At 43.9% G+C, this 26,797-nt stretch overlaps 1 protein-coding gene across 7 annotated transcripts in view; it reads right to left on the bottom strand.

The window, feature by feature from the left end:
- vps13d (vacuolar protein sorting 13 homolog D) overlaps nt 1-26,797 on the bottom strand; it is a 120,638-nt gene that overhangs the window by 54,729 nt on the left and 39,112 nt on the right. For 6 of the 7 annotated variants that reach the window (XM_061791836.1, XM_061791827.1, XM_061791817.1 and 3 more), the window contains exons 31-42: nt 23,122-23,346; nt 22,736-23,031; nt 22,288-22,421; nt 21,441-21,596; nt 16,210-16,372; nt 13,413-13,487; nt 9,149-9,355; nt 8,582-8,671; nt 7,260-7,400; nt 7,044-7,169; nt 1,617-1,691; nt 182-284 (exon numbers count right to left, since the gene is read on the bottom strand). In XM_061791836.1, the coding sequence (XP_061647820.1) occupies nt 182-284; nt 1,617-1,691; nt 7,044-7,169; nt 7,260-7,400; nt 8,582-8,671; nt 9,149-9,355; nt 13,413-13,487; nt 16,210-16,372; nt 21,441-21,596; nt 22,288-22,421; nt 22,736-23,031; nt 23,122-23,346 (1,791 nt within the window). The remainder of the gene's footprint in view (nt 1-181; nt 285-1,616; nt 1,692-7,043; nt 7,170-7,259; nt 7,401-8,581; nt 8,672-9,148; nt 9,356-13,412; nt 13,488-16,209; nt 16,373-21,440; nt 21,597-22,287; nt 22,422-22,735; nt 23,032-23,121; nt 23,347-26,797) is intronic. The other variant, XM_061791870.1, reaches the window with a different exon arrangement.

Here is a 26,797-nt window from a genome sequence, read left to right as displayed (position 1 = left end):
TGAACCTGCTTGCTAGTCCATTGGCCAAACAAATCAAGCTTCTTTGCAGTAAATATCTGGAATTTGTAAAAGTTAAATACATACGGTACTTTGTCAAACTGCTTATCTAAGATGAAACTCTTGAGAACTGCATCATTAGACTATGCCAATGTATAACATGCATGGGAATAGTTGCACCAACCTTGTGGGTGTTGTAGTCAGAGTGGCAAACCACATGGTACAGCCAGTATTGTTGCGCAGAGCATATGGCACAAATGGCTGCCTCTTCTTAGAAAGCTTAACACCTGTTGTAAACGGTTAAAAAAAAAATTAAAAAAAAGGGGTCTGTGATTTTCCGCTATATGCGTAATGTCGTGACCAAACCCGAAAAACAGGTTAGCAGACTGGTGTATGCTGCGATTACTAGCATAACTACGGGTTGATGACATGATACTTTGAAGCCGAATGCAGACTGAGAGCCAAGCCACCTCGTTCAACATCACTGTGTAACCTCACAAATGCGCTTCTGGAAGAATGGCCAAAAATTCTCATAAACACACTCCTAAAGCTCGTGGACAGCCTTCTCAGAAGAGTTGACGCTGTTGTCATATTAAACCCTTTTGATGAAGAAGTGGATGTCACTTCAGATCATATGTGAGCCAAGGCAGGTGAGCGAATACATTTGGCAATATAGTAGTGTATGTATTAGCTTGGAATACAATATACACTATATTGCCATATTCGCTCACCTGCCTTGACTCACATATGATTTTCAGTGATATCCCATTCTAAATCCATATGGTTTAATATGATGTTGGTCTACCTTTTGCAGTTGTAGCAGCTTCAACTCTTGTGGGAAGGCTTTGAACCACGTTTAGAAGTGAGTTTATGGAAATTGTTGCCCATTCTTCCAGGAGCATATTTGTGAGTTTACACACTGATGATGGACGAGAAGGCCTGGCTCACAGTCCACTTGAAATCAACCCAAAGGTGTTCTATCGGGTTGAGAGCAGGACTTTGTGCAGGCCAGTCAAGTTCATCCATACCAAATTCTCTCACCTATGCCTTTATGGACCTTGCATTGTGCACCGGTGCACAGACATGTTGGAACAGGAAGGGGTAATCACCAAACTGTTTGACCATCCAAAATCTCTTGGTATGCTGAAGCATTCATAGTTCATTTCACTGGACCTCAGGGGCTAATATTTTGGACATTTCAAATTTTGTGGGAACAGTTTGGAGTTGGCACCTTCCTGCTTCAATATGACTGTGCATCAGTGCACAAATCAAGGTTCATAAAGACACTGATAAGAGTTTGATGTAGATGAACTTGACTGGCCTGAACAATCCTGACCTCATCTCTATAAAACACTTTTGGATGAGTTAGAGCGGAGAAGGAACCAGGCCTTCTCATCCAACATCAGTGTGTAACCTTATAAGTACGTTTCTAGAAAAATTGTTAATTATTCTGAGTATTTGCTCACCTCAGTCACAGGTGAGCAAATACTTTTGGTAATTTAGGGGACCTGGTACCCTTTCTGGAAAACTAATGAAGATAGGCTAATTTGTATAGAATGAACTGAAACTGAGTGTGTTGTTGAAAGAGGGGATCTGGATCACTAAACTCTCAAATGTACCTTTGGAGTCTGTTTGCTGATCAAAACTGGTCAAGCTGGCTGTGCTCCGAGTTCTAAGGTAGGACAGGGGAGCACCTGAGGAAAGACAGACAGTTAAAACAATAACAAGAAAAACATCTGGATATCTATCCATCCATCCATCTTGTCTGTTGCTTATCTTCATTAGGGTCGCTGGTGAGCTGGGGCCTATCCCAGCTGACTTTGGGTTGAAAAGCATGGTCATGGCTCGAAACTGCGACTAAAATGGTCGCCTATGCAACTCTTTTTTCAGTGTGCAAGAATAAAAATTTGATCTGGTTGCACTTGCATGAGTGCCTGTTTTAATACTCCCTCTAACACAGTCTAAGTATAGAAAACAGTGGTTGAAAGTCACCGTATTTTTCACTGCTTTAGTCAATCTCCTCCACTCGCTCTCCTGTTCAGAAGAGAGAGGGCGGTGCGCTATTATGAACAGCCAACGACCATAACGGCTGCGTGTGCGCCGCCCCCTCTCCAAGGCTGAGGGCAAGCCTCGAATGGCGGAGGACCTTCTGTCGCTGGGTGTAAGTAACAATTAACACTGATAGTTGTAACTTTATCTCTACTTAGCTATCTATATAAGTCATGTGGCATGCAATCAACACTATCTGAATACCTTCAAAGTATCTGTGGAAAGAGTAACATTTTGTTTCTTTCTTTTTTTTTTTAAACTTTGGAGCAACACCTAATTTATTTACAGTGTGCGACCAGTGAACAAAAACAAAGCGTTTTTCCAAAAATTTTTACATTTTTATGCTGTATGCACTAGTTGAATGCAGCCCTATGGGGAGCAAAAGCCAATGCAAACTGGATAAATGCAGAGGGTTGGGTCAGGAAGGGCATCCGGCTTAAAACTTTGCCAAACAAACATGAGCGTTCATCCAAAGAATTCCATACCGGATCGGTCGTGGCCCGGGTTAACAACATCCGCCGTCAACCTGCAGGGCGCCGGATCATTAACTATGGTGTAAACATGCTACATTAGCAGTGCACGGAACATTAAATATGATGCAAATAAGGTACATTCGAGGCATGAGATGTAAATGTAGTACATTACAGGTGTATAGATCATTGAATATGACATAAATATGAGGATACCAGACCACAAAATAAGGGACACATGCATCTGGGTAGTTTTCTGTGCTCAGTGAATATGAACGCAGTGATATTATATATTGGATCACTTGAAAATACATGGACATACAGTGCCATGAAAAAAATTTACCCTATTCTCAAACTGTTATATTTTTGCATATTTTCTCACTTTAATGTTTAAAATCATCAAAAGAAATATTTTTAAATATCAGACAAAGATAACCTAAGTAGACAAAGTGCTGTTTTTAAATTTTATTGATTAAGAAAAAAATGTCAAAGCTACCTGGCCCTGTGTGAAAAAGTAATGATCCCCCTTCTTAAATCATGAATTAACTGTGGCTAATCACATTTTCTGTTGCATTTTCACTGACCACACCCAAGCGTGATTACCTCCAGACCTGTTCAATTGAGAAATCAATTAAATAGAACCTGTTTGACAAAATGAAACCGGCCAAAAGATTCCAAAAAAAAGCTAAAACAAAATGCTACGATCCAAAGAAATTCAAGAATAGATGAGAAATAAAGCAATTGACTATTAGTCTGCAAAGGGTTACACAGCAATTTCTAAAGCTTTAGAATTCCAGCAAACCACGGTGAGAGCCATTATCCTCAAATGGAGAAAACGGGGAACAGTGGTGAACCTTCCCAGGAGTGGTCGGTTTACAAAAATTACCCTAAAAGGACAGCGACCACTCATCCAGGAGGTCACAAAGGAACCTAGGAAAACTTCTTAAGAACTGCAGGACTCCCTTGCCTCAGTTAAGGGCAGTAGTAATGAGTCAACAGTAAGGAAGAGATTGGACAAAAATGGCATCCATAGCAGAGTTACAAGGTGAAAACCATCTGAATAATTTCCAAGACATTTGGGAGAATATTCTATAGACTGATGAGACCAAAGTTGCATGCTTTGGAAGTTACTTGTCTCATTACATCTGGCATAAATGTAACACAGCATTTCAGAAAAAGAACATCATACCAACAGTTAAATATGGTGGTGGTAGTGTGATGGTCTGCATTGCTCCTTCAGGACCTGGATGACTTGCTGTGAGTGATTGAACCATCAATTCTGCTCTTTACCAGAGAATCTTAATGGAGTATGTTTGCCCATCAGTTCGTGACCTCAAGCTGATCTTGGGTTCTGCAGCAGGACAAAGACTCAAAATACACCAGCAAGTCAACTTCTGAATGGCTTAAAAAAATTAAGGTTTTGGAATGTCCTAGTCAAAGTCTGGACTTGAATCCGATTAAGATACAGTGGCATGATCTTAAAAAGGCCGTACATGATCGAAAACCCTCCATTGTTGCTGAATTAAAACAATTCTACAAGGAAGAATGGGACAAAATATCCTCAAAGAGATGTAAAAGACTCATCGCAGGGTAGAGATAATGATCGATTTCAGTTGTTGCTGCTGAGGGAGGCCCAACCAGTAATTAGGTTTATGAGGCCATTTCTTTTTGACACAGGGTCAGGTAGCTTTGAAGAGTTATTTTTCCTTAACAAATGAAATCACTGTTGAGAAAACTTCAATTTATGTTTACTTGGGTTATCTCTGTCTGATATTTATGTCCATGCGATGTTGCAGAGGCGTGTTCCTTTAGGAACTCCGGGCGAATCTCATCCACCCCTGGGGCCCTGCCATCGAGGAGCTTTTTAACTACCTCGGTGACCTCAAACCCAGAGATAGGAGAGCCCGCCTCAGAGAACCCACACTCTGCTTCCTCATGGGAAGGCGTGTCGGTGGAATTGAGGAGGTCTTCGAAGTATTCTCCCCACCGAGTCCCGGGTCGAGGTCAGCAGCGCCCCATCCCCACTATACACAGTGTTGGTGGTGCACTGCTTTCCTCTCCTGAGACGTCGGATGGTGGACCAGAATTTCCTCGAAGCCGTCCGGAAGTCTTTCTCCATGGCCTCACCGAACTCCTCCCATGCCCGGGTTTTTGCTTCAGCGACCACCAGAGCTGCATTCCGCTTGGCCAGCCGGTACCCATCAGCTGCCTCAGGAGTCCCACAGGTCAAAAAGGCCCGATAGGACTCCTTCTTCAGCTTGACGGCATCCCTCACCATTGGTATCCACCAACGGGTTCGGGGATTGCCGCCACGACAGGCACCGACCACCTTACGGCCACAGCTCCGGTCGGCCGCCTCAGCAATGGAGGCGCGGAACATGGTCCACTCGGACTCGATGTCCCCCGCCTCCCCCGGAACATGAGCAAAGTTCTGTCGGAGGTGGGAGTTGAAACTCCTTCTGACAGGGGATTCTGCCAGACGTTCCCAGCAGACCCTCACAATACGTTTGGGCCTGCCACGTCGGACCGGCATCTTCCCCCACCATCGGAGCCAACTCACCACCAGGTGGTGATCAGTTGACAGCTCCGCCCCTCTCTTCACCCGAGTGTCCAAGACATGCGGCCGCAAGTCCGATGACACGACCACAAAGTCGATCATCGAACTGCGACCTAGGGTGTCCTGGTACCAAGTGCACGTGTGGACACCCTTATGCTTGAACATGGTGTTCGTTATGGACAATCCGTGACGAGCACAGAAGTCCAATAACAGAAGACCGCTCGGGTTCTGATCGGGGGGGCCGTTCTTCCCAATCACGCCCTTCCAGGTCTCACTGTCATTGCCCACGTGAGCATTGAAGTGCCCCAACAGAACAATGGAGTCCCCAGCGGGAGCGCACTCCAGCACCCCCTCCGAGGACTCCAAAAAGGGTGGGTACTCTGAACTGCTGTTTGGTGCATAGGCACAAACAACAGTCAGGACCCGTCCCTCCACCCGAAGGTGGAGGGAGGCTACCCTCTCGTCCACCGGGGTGAACCCCAACGTACAGGCGCCGAGCCGGGGGGCAATAAGTAGACCCACACCTGCTCGGCGCCTCTCACCATGGGCAACTCCAGAGTGGAAGAGAGTCCAACCCCTCTCGAGAGGACTGGTACCAGAGCCCAAGGTGTGTGTGGAGGCGTGTCCGACTATATCGAGTCGGAACTTCTCGACCTCACACACCAGCTCGGGCTCCTTCCCTGCCAGAGAGGTGACATTCCACATCCCTAGAGCCAGCTTCTGTAGCCAGGGATCGGATCGCCAAGGTCCCCGCCTTCGGCCACCGCCCAGCTCACACTCCACCCGACCCCTATGGCCTCTCCTACAGGTGGTGAGCCCATGGGAAGGGGGACCCACGTTACCCTTTCGGGCTGTGCCCGGCCGGGTCCCATGGGTGCAGGCCCGGCCACCAGGCGCTCGCCTTCGAGCCCCACCACCAGGCCTGGCTCCAGTGGGGGGCCCCGCTGCACATCCTTCCCATCTCTATGCCTCTGTCTGGCCAACCTGTTTTAATCTTTTCCTCCTTCTATAGTGTCCAACCTGACATACATGTCATCGTATGCTTCGTTTGGCCTTGGCCACCTCGACCTTAGCCATATGTCGCATCTCCATTAATTCTTGTCTCCTCTCCTCAGTCCTCTCAGTGTCCCACTTCTTCTCAGCTAACCTCTTTCCTTGTATGATTTCCTGTACTTTGAGATTCCACCATCAAATCTCCGTCTCCCCTTTCTGACCGGAAGATACACCAAGTACTCTCGTGGCCTGTCTCTCTGATCACCTTGGCTGTCGTGGTCCAGTCTTCTGGAAGTTCCTCCTGTCAACTGTCTCACCTCTTCTCGAAAAGCCGCACAACACTTGTCCTTTCTTAGTTTCAACAACATGGTTCTCTGCTCTGCCTTTGTCTTCTTAATCTTCCTCCACACCACCAGAGTCATCTTATGCTTATGCTGTTTTGTTTGAAGCCACCCACTTTTTAAGTGAGCAAAAGTATTGGAACAGACATAATTAACAAATTAAATAATAATTATTAAACTAACTTAAAGTGAATAACATTTAATATTTGGTGGCATAACCCTTACTTGGAATAACTGCAGCAAGACTGTGACCCATTGACTTCATGAGACTGTTGCATTCTTCATTTGAAATCCTTTTTCAGGCCTTTACTGCAGCCTCTTTGTTTTTGTTTGTTTCTGGGGGTTTTCCCATCAGTCTCCTTTTCAGGAGGTAAAATGCATGCTCTAATGGGTGAAGGTCCGGTGATTGATGATGAAGCTTCTCCCAATTCGTTAGGATACATTTTTCTGTAAATGGCCAGACAAAATGGATTTCATAGACCGCTACCATCATCAATTAAGACGAGTTAGCCCGTTCCAGAAGCAACTATGCAAGCCCAAGCCATGACATCCACCATGCTTCACAGATGAGCTTGTGTGTTTTGGATCATAAGCATATGCATTCTTTCTTAATTCATGAATTGTGTTGTAACTCACTCTGTCCAAAGCTGGGCGGGTCAACTGAGGAGCCTATCCAGGACAAGGTGGGTGAAGACTGACTACTACATTCATCCTTGTTACAGTAGTCTGCTATCCAGGAGGTCTTGGTTGTGTTGTACTGCTCTGTTTCAACCAAATAGAAAAGCGTTCAACATCGTTCAGCTGTGCAAATGGTCTGTTTAAACAGCTCAGTGAAATATTGCTTTGACTCACCCAATAGGACAGAAGTGATGTTGACATCAAGTCGCTGCTTGGCTCGAACACCCATCTTGAGACGGGCAGGATGCAGTCGGCTCGCTTCTTGCTTCTGCCAGGAGAGGAAGCAAGGCCAGGGCTCGATAAATGGCTCCCAGCCTGTCACACACACGACACACAAACCATTTAAAATCAGTACACGGTTCACATATAAACAGTCCATACAAAATTACGTCACAATTACAAGTTCTTTTTTGCCAGCTAATACATGAAGCTTTACACACAAAAAGGTTATGTATGAAAGTTGACTATGAAACTTTAGGTAAAATGTGCCTTCTTTGGACATAATATCCAGGTCTAACAATATTCATCAGACTTGTCAGGATGCTGTTAATAGATTTGATCCAAAAAAGTATTGCATTTCGAATGGTTGTTGTCTGAACAGTAGGGCTGCATGATATTGGAAAACAATGACATTGGGATTTTTTTATTTTATTTTTTTTAAACCTGCGATATATATTGCGAAAATACAAAAAATACAGGATAACATACTCATGACATGAAAACTAGCACACATTTCTCTTTTCCCCTCTGTTGTTTGGGCAGTTTACAGTAGTTTCTATAGAAAAGAAAGCTTGCAAAAAGGTAACTCAGTCATTTGTGTGAAGTCTACCAGTATTTAAATGCACAGTAGTATTGAGTAGGTAACTATCCAGACATGAAGTTGTAATAATTTTGTTTCATGCCCAGTTATACTCTATTGTCATTACCACATCCCTTACATTTTTTGCAATCTCGTTATTTTAAACACACGTTTTAACATATTATGCATTCATATTTCTAAATTTGAGTTTTTTGTTGTGTACACCTGAATTTTTTCTCTTCAGAGTACCCATAGCTCTCCACCCCTCCCTGTCCGAAAAATTTAATTTTTTGCAACACGCTTTAGTTTTATTCTGAACAGCGATACAGGAAACACAGCTGGTGGACATTGTTTTCCGTGTCCTCATCCATAGTTATCATACAAGCAGATAAGTATATAACAGTCTGGGCTGCTCTGCGTTGTTTGAAGGTTTATAATTTACTGTAACGTCGGCGCTAATCTTATTTGCATGTCCAAACAGGTCCCTCTGCTGGTCTTTAATATTACAGTTGATTCACTGCATATTAACCACACCAACATCGCAGCGGACCCTGCAAGGTGACTATTGCGCACATGTACATCGTGATGACGATTCTCAAACTATATCTTGCAGCCCTACTGAACAGGCAATGAGTTCAAATCATAGACACAAAAGTCAAATAAATTTTTGTTAAAACAAAAGGTCCATTGTAATTACCCGACAGTTCTCTGTTGTAGTAGTCTCCTGAAAGACTAAAGGAAGCGTTGCCTTCTTGGGTGGAACCAATACGCTGCAACACATTCAGCCCTGTAATAACAAACAATATGCAGGTCACAATTGGGACTTGAACCATTAAGGTTTTAGACATTTAATAATTGCTTAGCTTTTCGAACTTATTTTCACATTCATTGAGTGTTGTGAGTCTAAAAATATTTATTCATCAATTTTCTATGGCAATTGTGCTCAATACGTTCGCTGATGAGCAGGAGGCTATTACATGAGCTGCCTTTGGACAAGTGGCAGGGTACAGCCTGAAATGATTGCCAGTCAACCATAGTGCACCTACAGACAGAAAAAAAAACATCCACACTCACATTCACACCTATGGAGGATATAGATTCTTCAATTGACTTAACATGCATGTTTTTGGAATGTGGGAGGAAGCCGAAGTACCTGCACAAAACCCAAGAAAGCACGAGGAAAGCCTGCAACCTCCACATGCTTGTAAGGCACATGTGCTAATCACTACTCAACGATCTTATATTTTAAGTAAATAAGACTTACTGGAGAAGGTGAGCTCTGCAAGGGGTATGTCACAGTCCAAACAGTCATCTATGAAACAAATGCAGATGCTCTCTGCCTTTACTTCTATCCCAGACAGCGCAGAAGCCTGACTGAAAGAACCAGAATCAGTTCTGGAACGTTCTTTGGACCGGCCTGCAATGTTCTCAGCATTCTCCAGCAGCCACATTGCAGCCTGATCCAGACGACCTAAGAGACACAAAATGGGTTTAATCTAAATGAAAGTGAAACTCAGTTAGGGGCATATGCTCCCGTGTACTTGAGTCAGAAAACGCATGCAGCTCTGCGCTTCTCTGGCTGCGCAGATTCTCCCATCCACTTACAGTGGGGCAAAAAAGTATTTAGTCAGCCACCAATTGTGCAAGTTCTCCCACATAAAAAGATGAGAGAGGCCTGTAATTTTCATCATAGGTATACCTCACCAAAGAGAGACAAAATGAGAAAAAATTATCCAGAAAATCAGTCTGATTTTTAATGACTAAATTGGTAAATTCCTCGGTAAAATAACTATTTGGTCACCTACAAACAAGCAAGATTCCTGGCTCTCACAGACCTATGTAGCGTATGAGTTGAATACAAATGTAATTAATTTAGGAGAAAAGAATAATCTGGAAGCGACCCCTGCGTTTCATCCGGTTTAGCGTAATTTTAAATTACAGCGTTATAAATCAAGCTATATTATCTAGTAAAGGGGCACGTCACTTTTTAGGTGTATAAAACTTCAGGACAAAGGGACGACACACCCTTTATCCTCAGTCTCGTAATTTGAAGGTTGCTACATTAATTAGATAAGAGTTCTAGACGGCCAGAGGTTTCTTTCCTCGAACCCAAACACACACAACAATGCAGGTAGTGAGATTTAAGGAAAATTTCATGAGATCTAACATGGGGACTCTACAGGGAAACAATACAGAGGAAAAAACAAACAAACAAAGGCCAGAGAAACATTGGCAAAGGAAACTGACGTGTGATGTGAGGTTGGGAGTGAGCATGGGATGACAATGCGTATAGCTGGGATTCCTGTTCTCGTTAGTTTAAACCCAAATATGCACTAATCTGTACTTTTAGTAGACCGCAAATTTGACTTATGTGTGTTGACCAATTCAGGCAGGCGGGTCGACCTTCCGGGGGTTGGCAAGAGCGCTCACGAGGGATGGTTTGAAGAAAAAGGAAGGAAAGAAGAAAAGACGCACTTCAGGTGCAGGATGCCCGGCGCGCTGGCAGTGGCAATGCTTGCCACGCAGTCAGGGAAAAACTCGCACCGCAATTACTTCCCAACGGAGCCTTGTCCGTAAACTGACCCACACCCAAAAGGGTAGCTTCGGGGAGTTGGCAGGTGCTTCCTGCGGTCCACGCTTGGCAGCACGGCAGGGAAGTTCGGTGTCTCCCAGCCTCCGCCACCTCGTGGTGAGAGGTGGGGGCTCCCGGGCTGGGCCAGACCTTAGGCATGTTGAACAACAAGCGAGTGAGAGCGCGAGCGAGAGCGAGAGCCCAGGACAAAGGAGCTTCAGAGAGCGAGGCTGGCCCCTTTTGACAAAATGGAAGGCAGAATGCGCCTCTAGAATCGCATTTGATTTTAGGATAATTTGTGGTTTAAAACCAGTGGAATAAAATATTAATTACTGGATTTAAGAATTTGCACTGTCACGCCCCCATCCTCTTTAATCCCTGTAACGAATGTTTCAAGTGTATGTGATTGTTGAGAACACTAATATTTGCAATGTGGCATTTGAAATATTTCATCTGGTTCAGTTGACAACAGATTTGACAGACATTCAAATTTGCAGAAATAGTCACTAGTGGCGTTCATGTAAAGTTCTTAAAATATTAGATCATATTCAAATCCAGTGAAGATTGTGATTAGTTAATCCGGGTTTGCAGTGACTTTCCGCCACCTGTGGGTGCCGCTAGTGGCCCATCCATTGTCCCAGCCCAGATGGGCAGGTGTCACAGAACACAGCAGGAAGGAGAAGTCTTTGTTTGTGAGCCTCTTCAGACTGGCTGGTGGTGGAAGTTAATTAATTTAGTGTTCTGGTGCGAAACAAGATGTCTGTGTCTCAGCTTTGATGCTCCTGGCTTGTAAGTCACTTAGCGTCTGTGTGCGAAGTTGAATCTCGCATCTCCGTGGTCGTCTACCTCGGCGGGGGGAGCGGCGATAGCGATGCTGCTTGGTCTAGAGTTTTGGGGTCACAGTCCCATCGGGCGAGAGCATGTCCGTTACACGTGTAACTTCTTTAAGAGGCTCCCGTGTCCTCCACTCATTACCTGTATTAATGGCTTCTGTTTGAACTCGTTATCAGTATAAAAGACACCTGTCCACAACCCCAAACAGTCACACTCCAAACTCCACTATGGCCAAGTCCAAAGAGCTGTCAAAGGACAACAGAAACAAAATTGTAGACCTGCACCAGGCTGGGAAGACTGAATCTGCAATCGGTAAGCAGCTTGGTGTGAAGAAATCAACTGTGGGAGCAATTACTAGAAAATGGAAGACATACAAAATCAGTCATAACCTCGCTCTGCCCAAGATCTCACCCCGTGGGGTCAGAACTGTGAGCAAAAATCAGAGAACCACACGGGGGGACAGAGTGAATGACCTGCAGAGAGCTGGGACCAAAGTAACAAAGGCTACCATCAGTAACACACTAGACTGCCAGGGACTCAAATGTGTCCCCCTGCTTAAGCCAGTACATGTCCAGGCCCGTTTGAAGTTTGCTAAACAGCATTTGGATGACCCAGAAGAGGACTGGGAGAATGTCATATGGTCAGATGAAACCAAAATAGAACTTTTTGGTCAAAACTAAACTTGTCGTGTTTGGAGGAGAAAGAATGCTGAACTGCATCCAAAGAACACCATACCTACTGTGAAGCATGGTGGTGGAAAAATCATGCTTTGGTGCTGTTTTTGTGCAAAGGCACCAGGACGACTGATGTGTGTAAAGGAAAGAATGAATAGGGCCATGTATCGTGAGATGTTGAGTGAAAACCATCTTCCATCAGCAAGGGCATTGAAGATGAAACGTGGCTTGGTCTTTCAGCATTGATCCCAAACACCGCCCGGGCAACGAAGGAGTGGCTTCGTAAGAAGCATTTCAAGGTCCTGGAGTGGCCTAGCCAGTCTTCAGATCTCAACCCCATAGAAAATCTTTGGAGGGAGTTGAAAGTCTGTGTTGACCAGCAACAACCACATATCATCACTGCTCTAGAGGAGATCTGCATGGAGGAAAGGGCCAAATTCGCAGCGTGTGTGAAAACCTTGTGAAGACTTACAGAAAATGTTTGACCTCTGTCATTGCCAACAAAGGGTATATTGAGATGAGAAAAATCAAACAATGTGGTTTTCTGGATTTTTTTTCTTCTCATTTTGTCTCTCATAGGTGAGGTATACCTATGATGAAAATTACAGGCCTCTCTCATCTTTTTAAGTCGTAGAACTTGCACAATTGGTGGCTGACTAAATACCTCTTTGCCCCACTGTAAGTAAGTCATATACGCACCTTCTTAGGCGCTACGTACTCTGGGTGGAGCAACCATGTAATGTGGGCGTTCACTGTCAAATCTGGACATGTGCGCATTGTGCCGTAGACTGAAGTTACTTACTTCCTCCACACTCTGGAGACTGTAGTAAGTATTGTGTATCCGTACCTATTATTATTATTATTATCTAATATTGAAGCATCATATGACACTTGAAGTTTGGAGGCAGTTACAACAGACACCATACTACATGAAAGAGACACCCGGAAAGCTCCCCTTGCTGCGTTGAGGTGCATTACCGCACACTGAGTTCCTCTCGTTTCTTTAGTGACACACTAACGATTTGATTTTTAACACACTAATGTCAAAAATCAAAACATGCAATATGCCAGTGACGGCACATTACTGACACCGATGCATGCAGTCATGAGGACAGTATTGCTTATGAATGAAGCGTGGCGGCAATGCAGCGATGATTAACTTCCATATCCCCTTCGGAGGTTGATTTTCACATGGTGACATATTTTCCTGGTAGATTTCAATGGGATTCGTATATCTCAGGAAAATGTATTCTACCCTCCGAAGACTTCAATGAGTCACACCTCTTAAGCCATTACGAGCAAATGAGCCGGACACACATGGGGAGTGTGGCAGAAGTCATTGCGGGAGAATCTGTGCACCTTGAGGGCTAGCCAGGCGCGTAAAATAGAGACTTATACACAAATGGCACAATATGGCCGTTAGTGAATATCTCAGAGGTCAGACTTGCCTTTACAAAGGATAAGTGCCTTTTTACAGTCCTCTTTCCGAAAACCAAGATCTTGCAAATGCATCAGCTGCCCCTCTGTGGAAACAAAATCCATTTTCAATCAAGCATACAGTAAATATTTCATACTGTATCAACCAAATACTGGTAATTACGAATCAATGAAACAACAGGCGAGGGACCAGACAAAGCATGGCTAAAATACCCCTATGATGGTCAATATATATGGATTTCGGTTTCCCTTTCCTGGACCCGGGTCACCAGGGCCCCACCCACTGGAGCCAGGCCTGGATGTGGGTCTCGAAGGCGAGCGCCTGGTGGCCGGGCCTGCACCCATGGGGCCCGGCTGGGCACAGCCTGAAAGGGTAACGTGGTTTCCTAAGGGCTCACGACCTGTGGGAGAGGCCATAGGGGTCGGTGCAGTGTGAGCTGGGCAGTGGCCGAACGCAGGGACCTTGGCGATCCGATCCCCGGCTACAGAAGCTGGCTCTCGGGATGTAGAATGTCACCTCTCTGGCAGGGAAGGAGCCCGAGTTGGTGTGTGAGGTCGAGAAGTTACGACTAGATATAGTCGGGCTCGCCTCCACACACTGCTTGGGCTCTGGTACCAGTCCTTTTGAGAAGGGTTGGACTCTCTCCCACTCTGGAGTTGCCCACGGTGAGAGGTACCGAGCAGGTGTGGGTATATTTATTGCTCCCCGGCTCGGCGCCTGTACGTTGGGGTTCACCTCAGTGGACGAGAGGCTAGCCTCCCTCCACCTTTGGCTGTGGCCGTAAAGTGGTCGCTGCCTCTCGTGGTGATAATCCACGAACCCGTTGGTGGAAACCAACAGTGAGGGATGCTGTCAAGCTGAAGGAGTCCTATCGGGCTTTTTTGGCCTGTGGGACTCCTGACGCAGCTGATGGGTACCGGCTGGCCAAGCGGAATGCAGCTTTGGTGGTCGCTGAAGCAAAAACTCAGGCGTGGGAGGAGTTCGGTGAGGCTATGGAGAAAGACTTCCGGACGGCTTAGAAGAAATTCTGGTCCACCATCTGGCATCTTAGGCGGGGGAAGCAGTGCACCATCAACACTGTGTATAGTGATGATGGGGGGCTGCTGACCTCGACTCGGGACATTGTGAGTCAGTGGGGAGAATACTTCGAAGACCCCCTCATGCCTTCCCATGAGGAAGCAGAGTCTGGGGTCTCTGAGGCGGGCTCTCCTATTACTGGGGTTGAGGTCACCGAGGTGGTTAAAAAGCTCCTCGGTGGCAAGGCCCCGGGGGTGGATGAGATTCGCCCAGAGTTCCTAAAGGCTCTGGATGTTGTGGGGCTGTCCTGGTTGACAAGCCTCTGCAACATCGCATGGACATCGGGGACAGTGCCTCTGGATTGGCACTGGGGTGGTGGTCCCCCTTTAAAGAAGGGCAACCGGAGGTTGTGTACTTACTAAAAGGGGATCACACTCCTCAGCCTCTCTGGTAAGGTCTATTTAGGGGTGCTGGAGAGGAGGGTCCATCGGGAATTCGAATCTCAGATTCAGGAGGAGCAGTGTGGTTTTCGTCCTGGCCGTGGAACAGTGGACCAGCTCTACACCCTTGGCACGGTCCTCGAAGGTGCATGGGAGTTCGCCCAACCAGTCTACATGTGTTTTGTGGACTTGGAGAAGGCGTTCGACCGTGTCCCCCGGGGACTCCTGTGGGTGGTGCTTTGGGGAGTATGGGGTGGCTGTTCGGTCCCTGTATGACCAGTGTCAGAGTTTGGTCCGCATTGCCGGCAGTAAGTCGGACTCGTTTCCAGTGAGGGTTGGACTCCGCCAAGGCTGCCCTTTGTTACCGATTCTGTTCATTACTTTAATGGACAGAATTTCTAGGCGCACCCGAGGCATAGAGGAGGTCTGGTTTGGTGGCCTCAGTATTGCATTTCTGGTTTTTCCAGATGATGTGGTTTTGTTGGGTTCATCAAGCTGTGATCTCCAACCCTCACTGGAGCGGTTCCCAGGCGAGTGTGAAGCGGCTGGGATGAAAATCAGCACCTCCAAATCTGAGACCATGGTCCTCATTCGGAAAAGGGTACAGTGACCTCTCCGGGTCGGGGATGAGATCCTGCGCCAAGTAGAGTAGTTAAAGTATGTTGGGGTCTTGTTCACGAGTGAGGGAAGAATGTAACGGGAGATCGACAGGCGGATCAGTGCAGCGTCTGCAGTGATGCAGACTTTGTATCGGTCCGTTGTGGTGAAGAAGGAGCTAAGCCGAAAGGCAAAGCTCTCAATTTACCGATCTACGTTCCTAACCTCACCAATGGTCAGGAGCTGTGAGTAATGACCGAAAGAACAAGGTCCCAGATACAAGCGGCCGAAATCAGTTTCCCCCGCAGGGTCTCCGGGCTCTCACTTGGAGATAGGGTGAGCTCGGTCATCCGGGAGGAGCTAAGAGTAGAGCCGATGCTCCTCCACATTGAGAGGACCCAGATGAGGTGGCTGGGGCATCTGATTAGGATGCCTCCCTGGTGAGGTGTTCTGTGCACGTCCCACCGGGAGGAGACCCTGGGGTCGACCCAGGACACACGGAGAGACTATGTCTTCCGGCTGGCCTCGGAACGCCTCGGGATACCCCCAGAAGAGCTGGATGAAGTGGCTGGGGAGTGGGAAGTCTGGGTATCCCTGCTAAACCTACTGCCCCCGCAACCCGACCTAGGATAAGCGGAAGAAAATGGATGGACGAAACAACACATGACATCAATGATTACAGTTAAGAAATATTATTGTAGCAGTTATGAAAATGTGGACTGAAACGCTATATATATACTGGCCTTTGCATACCTATATGGGCAAGATTTTTCTTCTTGTAAGACTCTTTGGGTGTTTCAAGAGGCACAGTGTCAGAGGCCTTTGGAGAATTTTCAGTAGGGATGGATCTGGCAATGGCCAAGAAGAGCTGAATGTCATTGTAAGATAGCCGGATGTCCAGAACAGGAAATTGGATCTGCAAGAAGATCACAGACAAATCTAATCAATCAACAGCTCAATAGACAGTCAATAGAACCAAGTCAATATATTCTGTGAAAGGGTTTTCACTTAAATAACATAACAAAATAAAAATACATTAGTACCGATATCAGTATTATCAATTGGTCCAAATACAGTACTTATGAAACACAGTAAAAATAGAGGAATTGCATATACCAGTGTAGCGAATACGCCCAATGGAACACGTTGTCAGCAGCAACCCCACTGGGTGATAACCCTGCATTTGTCTCTTCTGACCCTCAGCGAGCCAGTTTGTTTGCTCAAGACACAAGAAACCTGGTTTTCTTATCAACTGAACCATAAACTAATTAACAGTCCCCCCCCTCAACCATTCTTACTGGTTTATCTCCAACAAAGACCCTTTTTCTGCATAGCTGATATAACGACCAAAAGTTTGGCAAACCCTCCTTTCAACTGTGACAGTTTGGGACAAATGGACAACAATGGATCTGTCAGTTAGACAAGCCACAATGCAAATATGATTGTGTTTACTTCAGAACAAACACAAAAATGTTACATAATAAACAAGTGTTTTTACACAACAAATCAGAATCAGAATAATCTTTATTTGCCAAGTATGTCCAAAAACACACAAGGAATTTGTCTCCGGTAGTTGGAGCCGCTCTAGTACAAATAAGGTGGAAACACTCATTGCATAGATTAACCATGGTGTGTGTGTGACAATGCAAAAGCTGGAAATTAATTTCTTATTTCACCGGTTTAAACCACAGAAAATTTGAGAATGAAATCCAGTATCAAAGGCGTAGTCCTTCTTCCCGCTTTTGCCTTTGGGGGCAGCCCCCTTTTCTCCCTGGTACAAAAGGCCAGCACCTTGTTCTCTAGGCTTGCCCATGGACATACGGGTAATCTGCTCTGCTTGTTTGGTATCATTTTTTTTCTTTTTTGGGCGATTGCTGAAAACGCTAGATTGCAGTGTGCGTGGAGAAGGCAACGGTCTCGGAACAGCATTGTTGGCGGAGAAGCCATCCGGACAAGTGATGACTGCCCGGTCGAAGAATTTAACAATATGAAACTGAACTGAATGCTACCTTTTCGCAGGGTATCTGCTTTTTTGAAGGCGGGGGCCAGAGCCACCATTCTGTAAAAACGACAGCCAGGTGGATAGCGAACATTTTAATTTTTGTAAATAATTTCAGGCTTTGTGAGAATCTTCGAGAGAGGAAGACATCACTTTCATCAAAGACTGCTTTGAAGTCGAGGACAGCAACGAGGACAGCATCGATAGATCCTGTGTTGAACGTCCTGAGACAGCAAAGGCGTCGTAAGAGGTGACGCTGAGTTACCAAGAGCTGCAATACATCCCTACCCTAGGCACTACGGGAGTCTTTGGAAGACGACAGCTCACCCCTACAACTAAACGACTGGCTGAGAGCTATGGCGACTCCAGCTAAGACAGCAGACGACGCTTTGCGCCCAGAGCCTAAGGACGACACAACATGCCCATTCAACTTATACTCTACACAGTGGGTATTAATAAATGGGGAAAAACAGTGATAGATTTGAAAAGTTAAATCCTTCCACACCACCTGAGGAACTCCTGGGTAAAATAGATTATTGATAAGGGTGTGTTTTTTTTGTGGAAGCAACAGAGACTATCGCAGGGAGCGATAACGTGCGATTAGCAGCAGTTATACCTCACCCTACCGTCCCCATTACAAAAGAGGGGAAGAGAGAATGGATTCAATGGTGGATAGACAGATTGAAGTTACCGATGGGTCCCAATGTAAGTAACATAATGCCCGAGTTCGCCTATGATCCTATAGTGAAGTTACTTGCACAGAAAACAATGACAGAATATGAGCTACTAGACGCGAATGCAAAATTTGCTAGTCGTTATAAAGACTGTGCTGAGTTACTTGATTTGTTGCAGGAGCTTGTGCGACACCAGAGAGAGAGAAACATCGAGACTGTGAGCCCTGTCCCAGAGGGGGATTCGACATGGAGCACCAACTCGGCCGAAATAGTTCTCCCACCAGGATGTAGACATGTACGGGTCGAGTGAGACATCCAGTCGGAAGAAGAAGAAGACCTTCTGGAAGAGCTACTGCCTCATCAAAAAAGTAAGAGCAAAACCAAACACAAAGAAATGTCTAAAATATGTCCTCTTCTTAGGACGGAACCGCTCCCAAGTTTGTGGAGACGAATGGAGGACCGAAGATTTGCATATATCACGGGGAACCATGAGGAGCGGAGGACAGTTGCCGCCACGAAGTCCATTTATCTCTGATAATTGTAAACCTCGAAGGGCATTAACCCGTTCATACCATGGTAACTTGCCAACAAAAATAATTACTGTAACTACCAATTCATAATTTCATAGGCTTTGTAATCAAAATAGAAAGTTTCTATAAAACAATTTCTTTTCCTGTGCAATTACATTTCCTAGTTTGATAATGTTAAATAACGACCGCAGGTATGACGATAAAATCAGTTTTTATTATTACACATACACTATATGGCCAAAAGTATTCGCTCACATGCCAAGTCACATGATTTGAAGTTAGATGCCCTTCTTAATCAATAGGATTTACTGTAACATGACATTGGTCCACCTTTTTGCAGCTATAGCAGCTTCAACTCTTCTGGGAAGGCTGTCCACAAGGTTTAGGAGTGTGCTTATGGGAATTTTTGATCATTCTTCCAGAAGCCCATTTGTGAGGTCACACAGTGATGTTGGATGAGAAGGCCTGACTATCAGTCTGCACTCTTAATTCATCCCAAAGGTGGTCTATCGGGTTGTGCAGGCCAGTCAAGTTCATCCACACCAAACTCTCCTTGTCTTTGTGGACATTGTGCACTGGTGCACAGTCATGATGGGACAGGAAGGGGCCATCCCCAAACTTCCCACAAAGTTGGGAGACATGAATTGTTCAAAAGCTCTTGGTATGCTGAATCCTTTGGCGTTCCTTTCATTGGAACTAAGGAGCCAATATTCTGGACAATTCCGAGCTCTCAATTTTGTGGGAAGAGTTCATCCATTTCTAACAAGGCTGTGCACCAGTGCACAAAGCAAGGGCCATAAAAACATAGATGAGAGAATTTGATATGGATGAACTTTTGAGTCCCCTCCAAAAGATGAGTATGAGACAAAAGTTCAGAATTCCAGCTTTTATTTCATGGTATTTAAATCTAGATGTGTTAAACAATTCAGGACAGAGCACCTTTTGTTTGAAGCAACCCACTTTTCAAGTGAGCAAACGTATTGGAACATGTGACTGATTGGTGTTTCTAGTTGCTCAGGTGTTGCCTTTAAGCACTCTGGAGAAGGTTTTCGTCCAGGATATCCCTCTCATCAGTCCATATAATATTCTCCCAAAGTCTTGGGGATCAATCAGATGTTTTTTTGCAAAAGTAAGACGTCCCTTTATTTTCTTTTTGGTCAGCAGTGGTTTCGACCTTGGATGTCTACCATGGATGCCATTTTTGCCCAGTCTCTTCCTATTGTTGTGTCATAAACACTGACGTTAACTGAGGCAAGGGAGGCCGGCAGTTCTTTAGAAGTTGTCCTGAGTTCCTTTGTGGCCTCCTGGATGAGTCATTGCTGTTCTCTTGGGATAATCTTTGTAGGCCGGCCACACCTGGGAAGGGTGACCACTGTTCTGTTTTTTTCTTGTAAGGATAATGGCTCTCCCTATGGTTCGCTGGAATCCTAAAGCTTTAGAAATGCTTTTGTAAACCTTTCCAGACATACTGTATATGTCAATTACTTTATTTCTCAGCTTTTCTGGAATTTCTTTGGATTGTGCAGCTTTTGTAGATCTTTTGTCTGACTTGATTTTGTCGGGACAGATTCTGTTTAAGTGATTTATTGACTGAACAGGTCTGGCGGTAATCAGGCTTGGGCGTGATATGTGAAAATTAACCCAAAATTGTGATTAGCCACAATTAATTCATGATTTAACCAAATTACGTTTTCACACAGGACCAGGTAACTTTGAATAGTTTATTTTCCTTAATAAATGAAATCACCATTTATAAACAGCATTTTAAATTCACTTGGGTTATATTTGTCTGATATTTACATTAGTTTGATGATCTTAAAGTGGGGAAATTAGGCAAAAATATAAGAATTTGAAAGGAGGCCAATATGTTTTTATGGCACTGTAGATAAGATAAAATGTTTTATTAATATAGTCAGCCAGAGCTGCTGGAAATGCCAAGCTATCAATGTCATTTCACCATTGTTCCTGTCATACTATGTTGTTAAGGACTACAGTCCTGTTTTTGTTTTAATTCCTCATTTAAAAAAAACAACAACACCACCATTCAAACAACACGTTTTTGAGATTGTAGGGTGAAAACTGCAGCTGGCTACTAGTGTGGACTGAATGGGGGGCAACAATCAGGAAATGAAATGCCAGTATTTTGACGGTAATAGCCCATCAGCAACATACAGTATTGAAGAAAAAAAAAAACTATGAACTAGTTCATTTTTGGTAAACTAAACTTAAAGTAGTTTGCATAAAAAAATAAATAAAAAATCGCAATGTCATTTTTTCCTATCGTACAGCCCTACTTAAAAAAAAACAAACAAAAAAACAGGGCTCAAAATCTCTCTCTCTCTCTCTCTCTCTCTCTCTCTCTCTCTCTCTCTCTCTCTCTCTCTCTCTCTCTCTCTCTCTCTCTCTCTCTCTATATATATATAAATAATTTATAATTCTTCTGTTCTAGAAAATAGAGCTGTTGTAACAGTCTTGGAAAAATATTTTTCCATACAATAGTTTCCATTTACCATACATTTTCAGACCTGGAAATTTATTAAATCAAATTCCATACTTTTCCAAATTTTTCATACTTGTGTAGAAACCCTGTTAAGATGAGGTTGAACCTCTATACTTGAAGGTTCTGATTAGTCCTTTGGTCTCATGAAAGGCGCTATACAAATCTAAGTTATTATTGTTTAAATCAATTTTCCTGCTGGACATATTACATAGTTATGACTTGTCACATTCGAATCTAGAAATCTTACACATTTTTAATTTCGTCAAAACTTTATTCCTCACCTCCAGGAGCGGCGGGATGTCCTCCACGCTGAAGGCATCAAGTAGACCGGAGCTGCTTTTGTAAGTGGGGCTGCCACACAGCTCCACCTGAACGTTGACTGGATCAACAATGGACAGTGCTGTCTCCTGTTCACTGCCAAGACGACACGAGAACACCTGAAGGTGAAAGAATGGCTCAGAATTAAGACTAATAAGCAAAGAATGATATATGAATATAGAAAAAAGTTTCCATTCTTGCAATGTGTGTACTTTAGATATTGTCTATTGAGCTTTGCAAGTGTGCACTTTTGAAACTCAGATGCTGAATAGCAGGATATCTACTGTAGTACAACACGTTTTGTTTAATCAGAAAATAGGTATAGCAATAACAATATTTGCAAATCCAGTACTATAAAAATGCATGGGGCACAACAATATTTAGATATCATGGAGAACTGTTGGGCGGCACGGTGCATGACTGGGTAGAGCGTCTGCCTCACAGTTCTGAGGTCCCGGGTTCAATCCCCGGCCCCGCCTATGTGGAGTTTGCATGTTCTCCCTGTGCCTGTGTGGGTTTTCTCCGGGCACTCCGGTTTCCTCCCACATCCCAGAAACATGCATGGTAGGTTAATTGACAACTCTAAATTGCCCATAGGTGTGAATGGTTATTTGTTTATATGTGCCCTGCGATTGGCTGGCAACCAGTTCAGGGTGTACCCCGCCTCCTGCCCGATGATAGCTGGGATATGCTCCAGCACGCCCGCGACCCCAGTGAGGAGAAGCGGCTCAGAAAATGGATGGATGGATGGGGAACTGTTGTTGACGTCTTCAACTACTTTAACAGATGACAGTTACGTAGAGGGATTACCTCAATGCCAGCAAGGTTTCCAGAAAAGGGCCTGTCCAACAGACGGGGTTTGTACGTGAGAACAGTGGTACCTTTAAGAATAATGGCATTGGTATCCAGACAGCTTGAGTCCTCTACAATGACAAATTCAGTGCCTGAAAACAGAAAGAGTTTTTTTTTTTTTTCCTCCAAAAACCATTGTCAACTTCACAAGAACTTGAATACAATTTTAGACTCTGTAATACAGTAAGTTCAAATCATTGTGATCATGAATTTTTATTATGCTGAAATCCAATTTTAGGGTCCATCTTTTATCCTTCCCATTCAAATCGGATTCATCTTTTTCAAACGCTTGACATTAAGGTTTACTTCTTAATGCATTGTCTTCATTAGCTTTGGTTTCCCACAACAATTTTTCAACAACAGGTCAAGTAGTGAAGAGTTATTCTAGTTAATATTAATGACTGACCTGTAACATTGACCTTAACCTCTAGGCAACGATTGTGGGTAACGGGCACTGTGGACCTCTTGGTGACCACACCACTCTTGACCCTCTTTGGTATGACTGCCCCAGTGGTGATGAAATTAGTATTTGCCTCAAAGTCAGTGCCGGTGTTACTTGGACACTGAAGATTCTCATCACCTCCTGACGTCTTTTTTACTGGCAACCGCAGGAATTCCTGCACGAGCCGGAGCCAGTCAAAGATGAGAAAGACCCTTAGATTGTTCAGGACCACTGTGAAACAGGACGAGTCTCGTGTTGATCTGTATGAAGTTGGAAAACAAATGTTATACAAACAAAAATTGGCTTCAGTTCCAATCTATTTTTGAGAAAATTCCTTCCATGTAGTGTACCTGTAATGCAGTTCCAGTTGCAAAGAAGCCTGGTTTGTGCCCGTTTTAGAAGGCTGGAGAATGCAGTCGAATACATTGTGCCTGGTCTCGTCAGGTCCACCAGTGTTCTTGTATTGCCCAGTTGAACGAGTGTCATATGCAAGCAGCGAGTGAGATACTAGATTGACTGATTTGGATCCATTGGAGAAACTCTCAAAGAGCAGCTTGGATTTCATGAAGTTAAACCTGAGGCAAAAAAACATTGGCGACTAAAAACAGGGCCACTCTGCCATAAATCCCCGACTGGTGGAGGGTTGCAGTGGTAGTTGACTTTCTAGAACTTGCGCCAATCTCCCAACTGCAACTCTGGACCTCAGCCACAGTGATCATTGGGTTCTTCTTTACCTCTCTCACCAAGGCTCGTTTCCACCAATTGCTCTGTTTGGCCGGATGGCCAGCTCTAGGAAGGGTTCTGGTTGTCCCAAACGTCTTCCATTTAAGGATTATGGAGGCCACTCTGGTCTTAGGAACCTTAGGTGCAGCAGACATTTTTTTGGTAACCTTGGCCAGATCTGTGCCTTGCCACAATTCTGTCTCTGAGCTCTTCAGGCAGTTCCTTTGACCTCATGATTCTCATTTGCTCTGATATGCACTGTGAGCTGTAAGGTCTTATATAGACAGGTGTGTGGCTTTCCTAATCAAGTCCAATCCGTATAGTCAAACACAGCTGGACTCCAATGAAGGTGTAGAACCATCTCAAGGATGATCAGAAGAAATGGACACCAACCGAGTTAAATATATGAGTGTCACAGCAAAGGGTCTGAATATTTATGGCTGTGTGATATTTCAGGTTTTCTTTTTTAACAAATCAGCAAAAATTTCAACAATTCTGTTTTTTTTCTGCCAATATGGGGTCCTGTGTGTAATTAGGGAAAAAAATTGACAAATGATTTTAGCAAATGGCTGCAATATAACAGAGTGAAAAATTTAAGGGGGTCTGAATACTTTCCGTGCCCACTGTATTCATTTAACCTTTATTTATCCAGGTATAGCAAATGTGAACAGAATCTTTTTAGCAATGTTGACCTGGTTGCACACAGCAGAGTAAAACAAGGCATAATAAAAGCATTTTATTTTAAAATTTACAATTTTACCAGATTTTACCTGGCTGTACCTGCCATTTTAGTCCCTAATGAAAGGATTTCTCAACCGCAGGTGCCTCTAGTAGTCTGCCCTTTTTTGTGTGAAGCTGAACTCACCTCATTCATCCCACTATCGTCGCTTAAAAACTTGAGGGATATTGTGCATGACCGCTGCACATGATTAGCCTGTTATGAATATTTTATTCATTGTATCCTATGATGTAATGTAATGTTTTATGTAAATATGTAAATATATCACATTGTACAGTGTGTTGTATATTTATTTGTTTTTATAATTTATTTATTTGTACTTGCTTTTATTTTGCCTTGTTTTGCCTTGCTGTCTGCAGCAAGTCGGCATTGTAAATGAGAATTTGTTTCCAGTTGCCTTACCTGGTTAAATAAAGGTTAAATAAATGAACATAAACAAATTAATTAAAATAGAGTCAAGCATACCTTTCGCATAAAGACTCTACAGCTTATACGAAGTTATCTCAGGTAGTTCTTAATGTTTTACTACTATTAGTTACACGACAGTGTGTTTAAAATACAGCAAATTAAATACGTTTTTAACACGTCACCGTTCTTCTCAAAATATATTTCCCAAAATGCTATTAACATGAAAATTCCACCAGATGTTGGGAACAACCCAAGTAATCAATACATACAAAAAAAGTAGAACACGCCAACTGGTCTTTATTTAATACTTTGTACAAAAGCCTTTGTTTGCAAAGACAGCTTCAAGACGCCTCCTGTATGGAGAAATTAGTTGCATGCATTGCTCTGGGGTGATTTTGGCCCATTCCTCCACACAAGCAGCCTTCAAATCTCGAATGTTCCGTGAGCTTCTTTTACGGACCTTGAGTTTCAGTTCTTTCCACAGATTTTCGACTGGATTCAAGTAAAGTGATTGGCTGGGCCATTCTAGCAGCTTTACTTTTATTCTTTGAAACCAATTGAAAGTTTCCTTGGCAGTATGTTTTGGATCATTAGCCTGCTGAGATGTCCACCTGTTTCATTTTCATCATCCTCGTTGATGTCAGGAGATCTTTGTCAAGAATGTCTCTGTACATTTGCCCATTCATCCTTCCTTCAATAATGAGCAGTTTACCAGTACCATTTTCTGAAAAGCAGCCACACACCATCATGTTCCCACTGCCGACCTTCACTGTTGGTATGGTGTTTTTAGGGTGATGTGCATTGCCATTTCTCCTCCAAACATGGTGTGCATTATGGCATCCAACCAGTTCAATTTTGCTCTCATCCGACCAGACTATATTATCGCAGTATTTTAACTGGCTTGTCCAAATGTTGTTTGCAAACTTTAAAAAAGCTTTGACATGCTTTTTTTCAGCAATGGGGTCCTGGGTGGTGAGCGTGCATACAGGGGATGGCGGTGGAGTACATTACTCACTGTTTTCCTTTTGACAACAGTAACAGCTAATTGCAGGTCTTTTGGAAGCTCTATACAGGTGGTCCTTGGCTCTTGGGCAAGTCTTCTGATTATTCTTTGCACTCCTCTGGCAGAAATCGTGCGAGGAGCACCTGATCGAGGCAAATTTATGGTGGTATGATTGGCTTTCCACTTACGTATTATAGCCCAAACTGTGCCCACTGGAATGTTCAGAAGCTTAGATATGTGCCTGTAACCAATGCCATCATTATGTTGTGAAACATTTAGTTTGCGATGGTCTTGAGACAGCTCTTTGGTCTTACCCATCACGAGATGTGTCTAGACTCACACCTTGGCAATGAGACCTTTTTATAGGCCATCAATTAGGACTGAACCATCTGATATTCATTTGCACTGACAAGGGGCTGTATTGCTGTTTGATTATTGATAGATTTGATGTGTTGTCTTGGCTTTCCATGCCTTTTTGCACCGCCCTTTCGTCATGTGTTCAATACTTTTTCCCTGTGTCATTTCACATTTTTACACACAACTTAATTTCTGAGCTTATTTGTTCTACTTTCTTTGAATGTATTGATTACTTGGGTTGTTCCCAACATCTGGTGAAATCTTCAGGTCAATAGTACCTTTGGAAGTATATTTATTGAGAAAAATGGTGATGTGTTAAATACTTATTTCAACTGCTGTAAATGAAAAGAAACCTAGAATTATGCATTTGGTACTTTTTGTTGCTTTTGGCTGTTGTACCGAACTTTAACCAAACCGTGACCCCAAAACCGAGGTACTTAGCGAACTGTGACTTCTGTGAACTGTTACAACCCTAGTATTGTATTTAACGCCTAAGAATTATTCTGATTCTGATTCTGATTCTGATTACAGCCCTTTTCAAGGGCTTAATAGTATTTGGACAATTGACTCACAAGAGGTCATTTGAACAGGTACAGTTATTGTCCAACTACTTCAGGATCTGTTTGCGAATGATAATAACTGTTAGTTATTGATAAAAATGTTGACTAAGTATAAGTATTTATTTGCTATGTGGTGAACTCTACATACAGTGATCCCTCGTTTTTCGCGGTTAATGGGGACCAGAACCCCCTGCGAAAGCTGAAAAACCGCAAAGTAGGATTTGCCCCACCCGCCC

The sequence above is a fragment of the Phyllopteryx taeniolatus genome, chromosome 1, assembly GCF_024500385.1.
Source record: "Phyllopteryx taeniolatus isolate TA_2022b chromosome 1, UOR_Ptae_1.2, whole genome shotgun sequence".
NCBI classification, from domain to species: Eukaryota; Metazoa; Chordata; class Actinopteri; order Syngnathiformes; family Syngnathidae; genus Phyllopteryx; species Phyllopteryx taeniolatus.
Note: the sequence above shows the minus strand (reverse complement) of the source record. Positions and strands in the feature narration are given on the sequence as shown.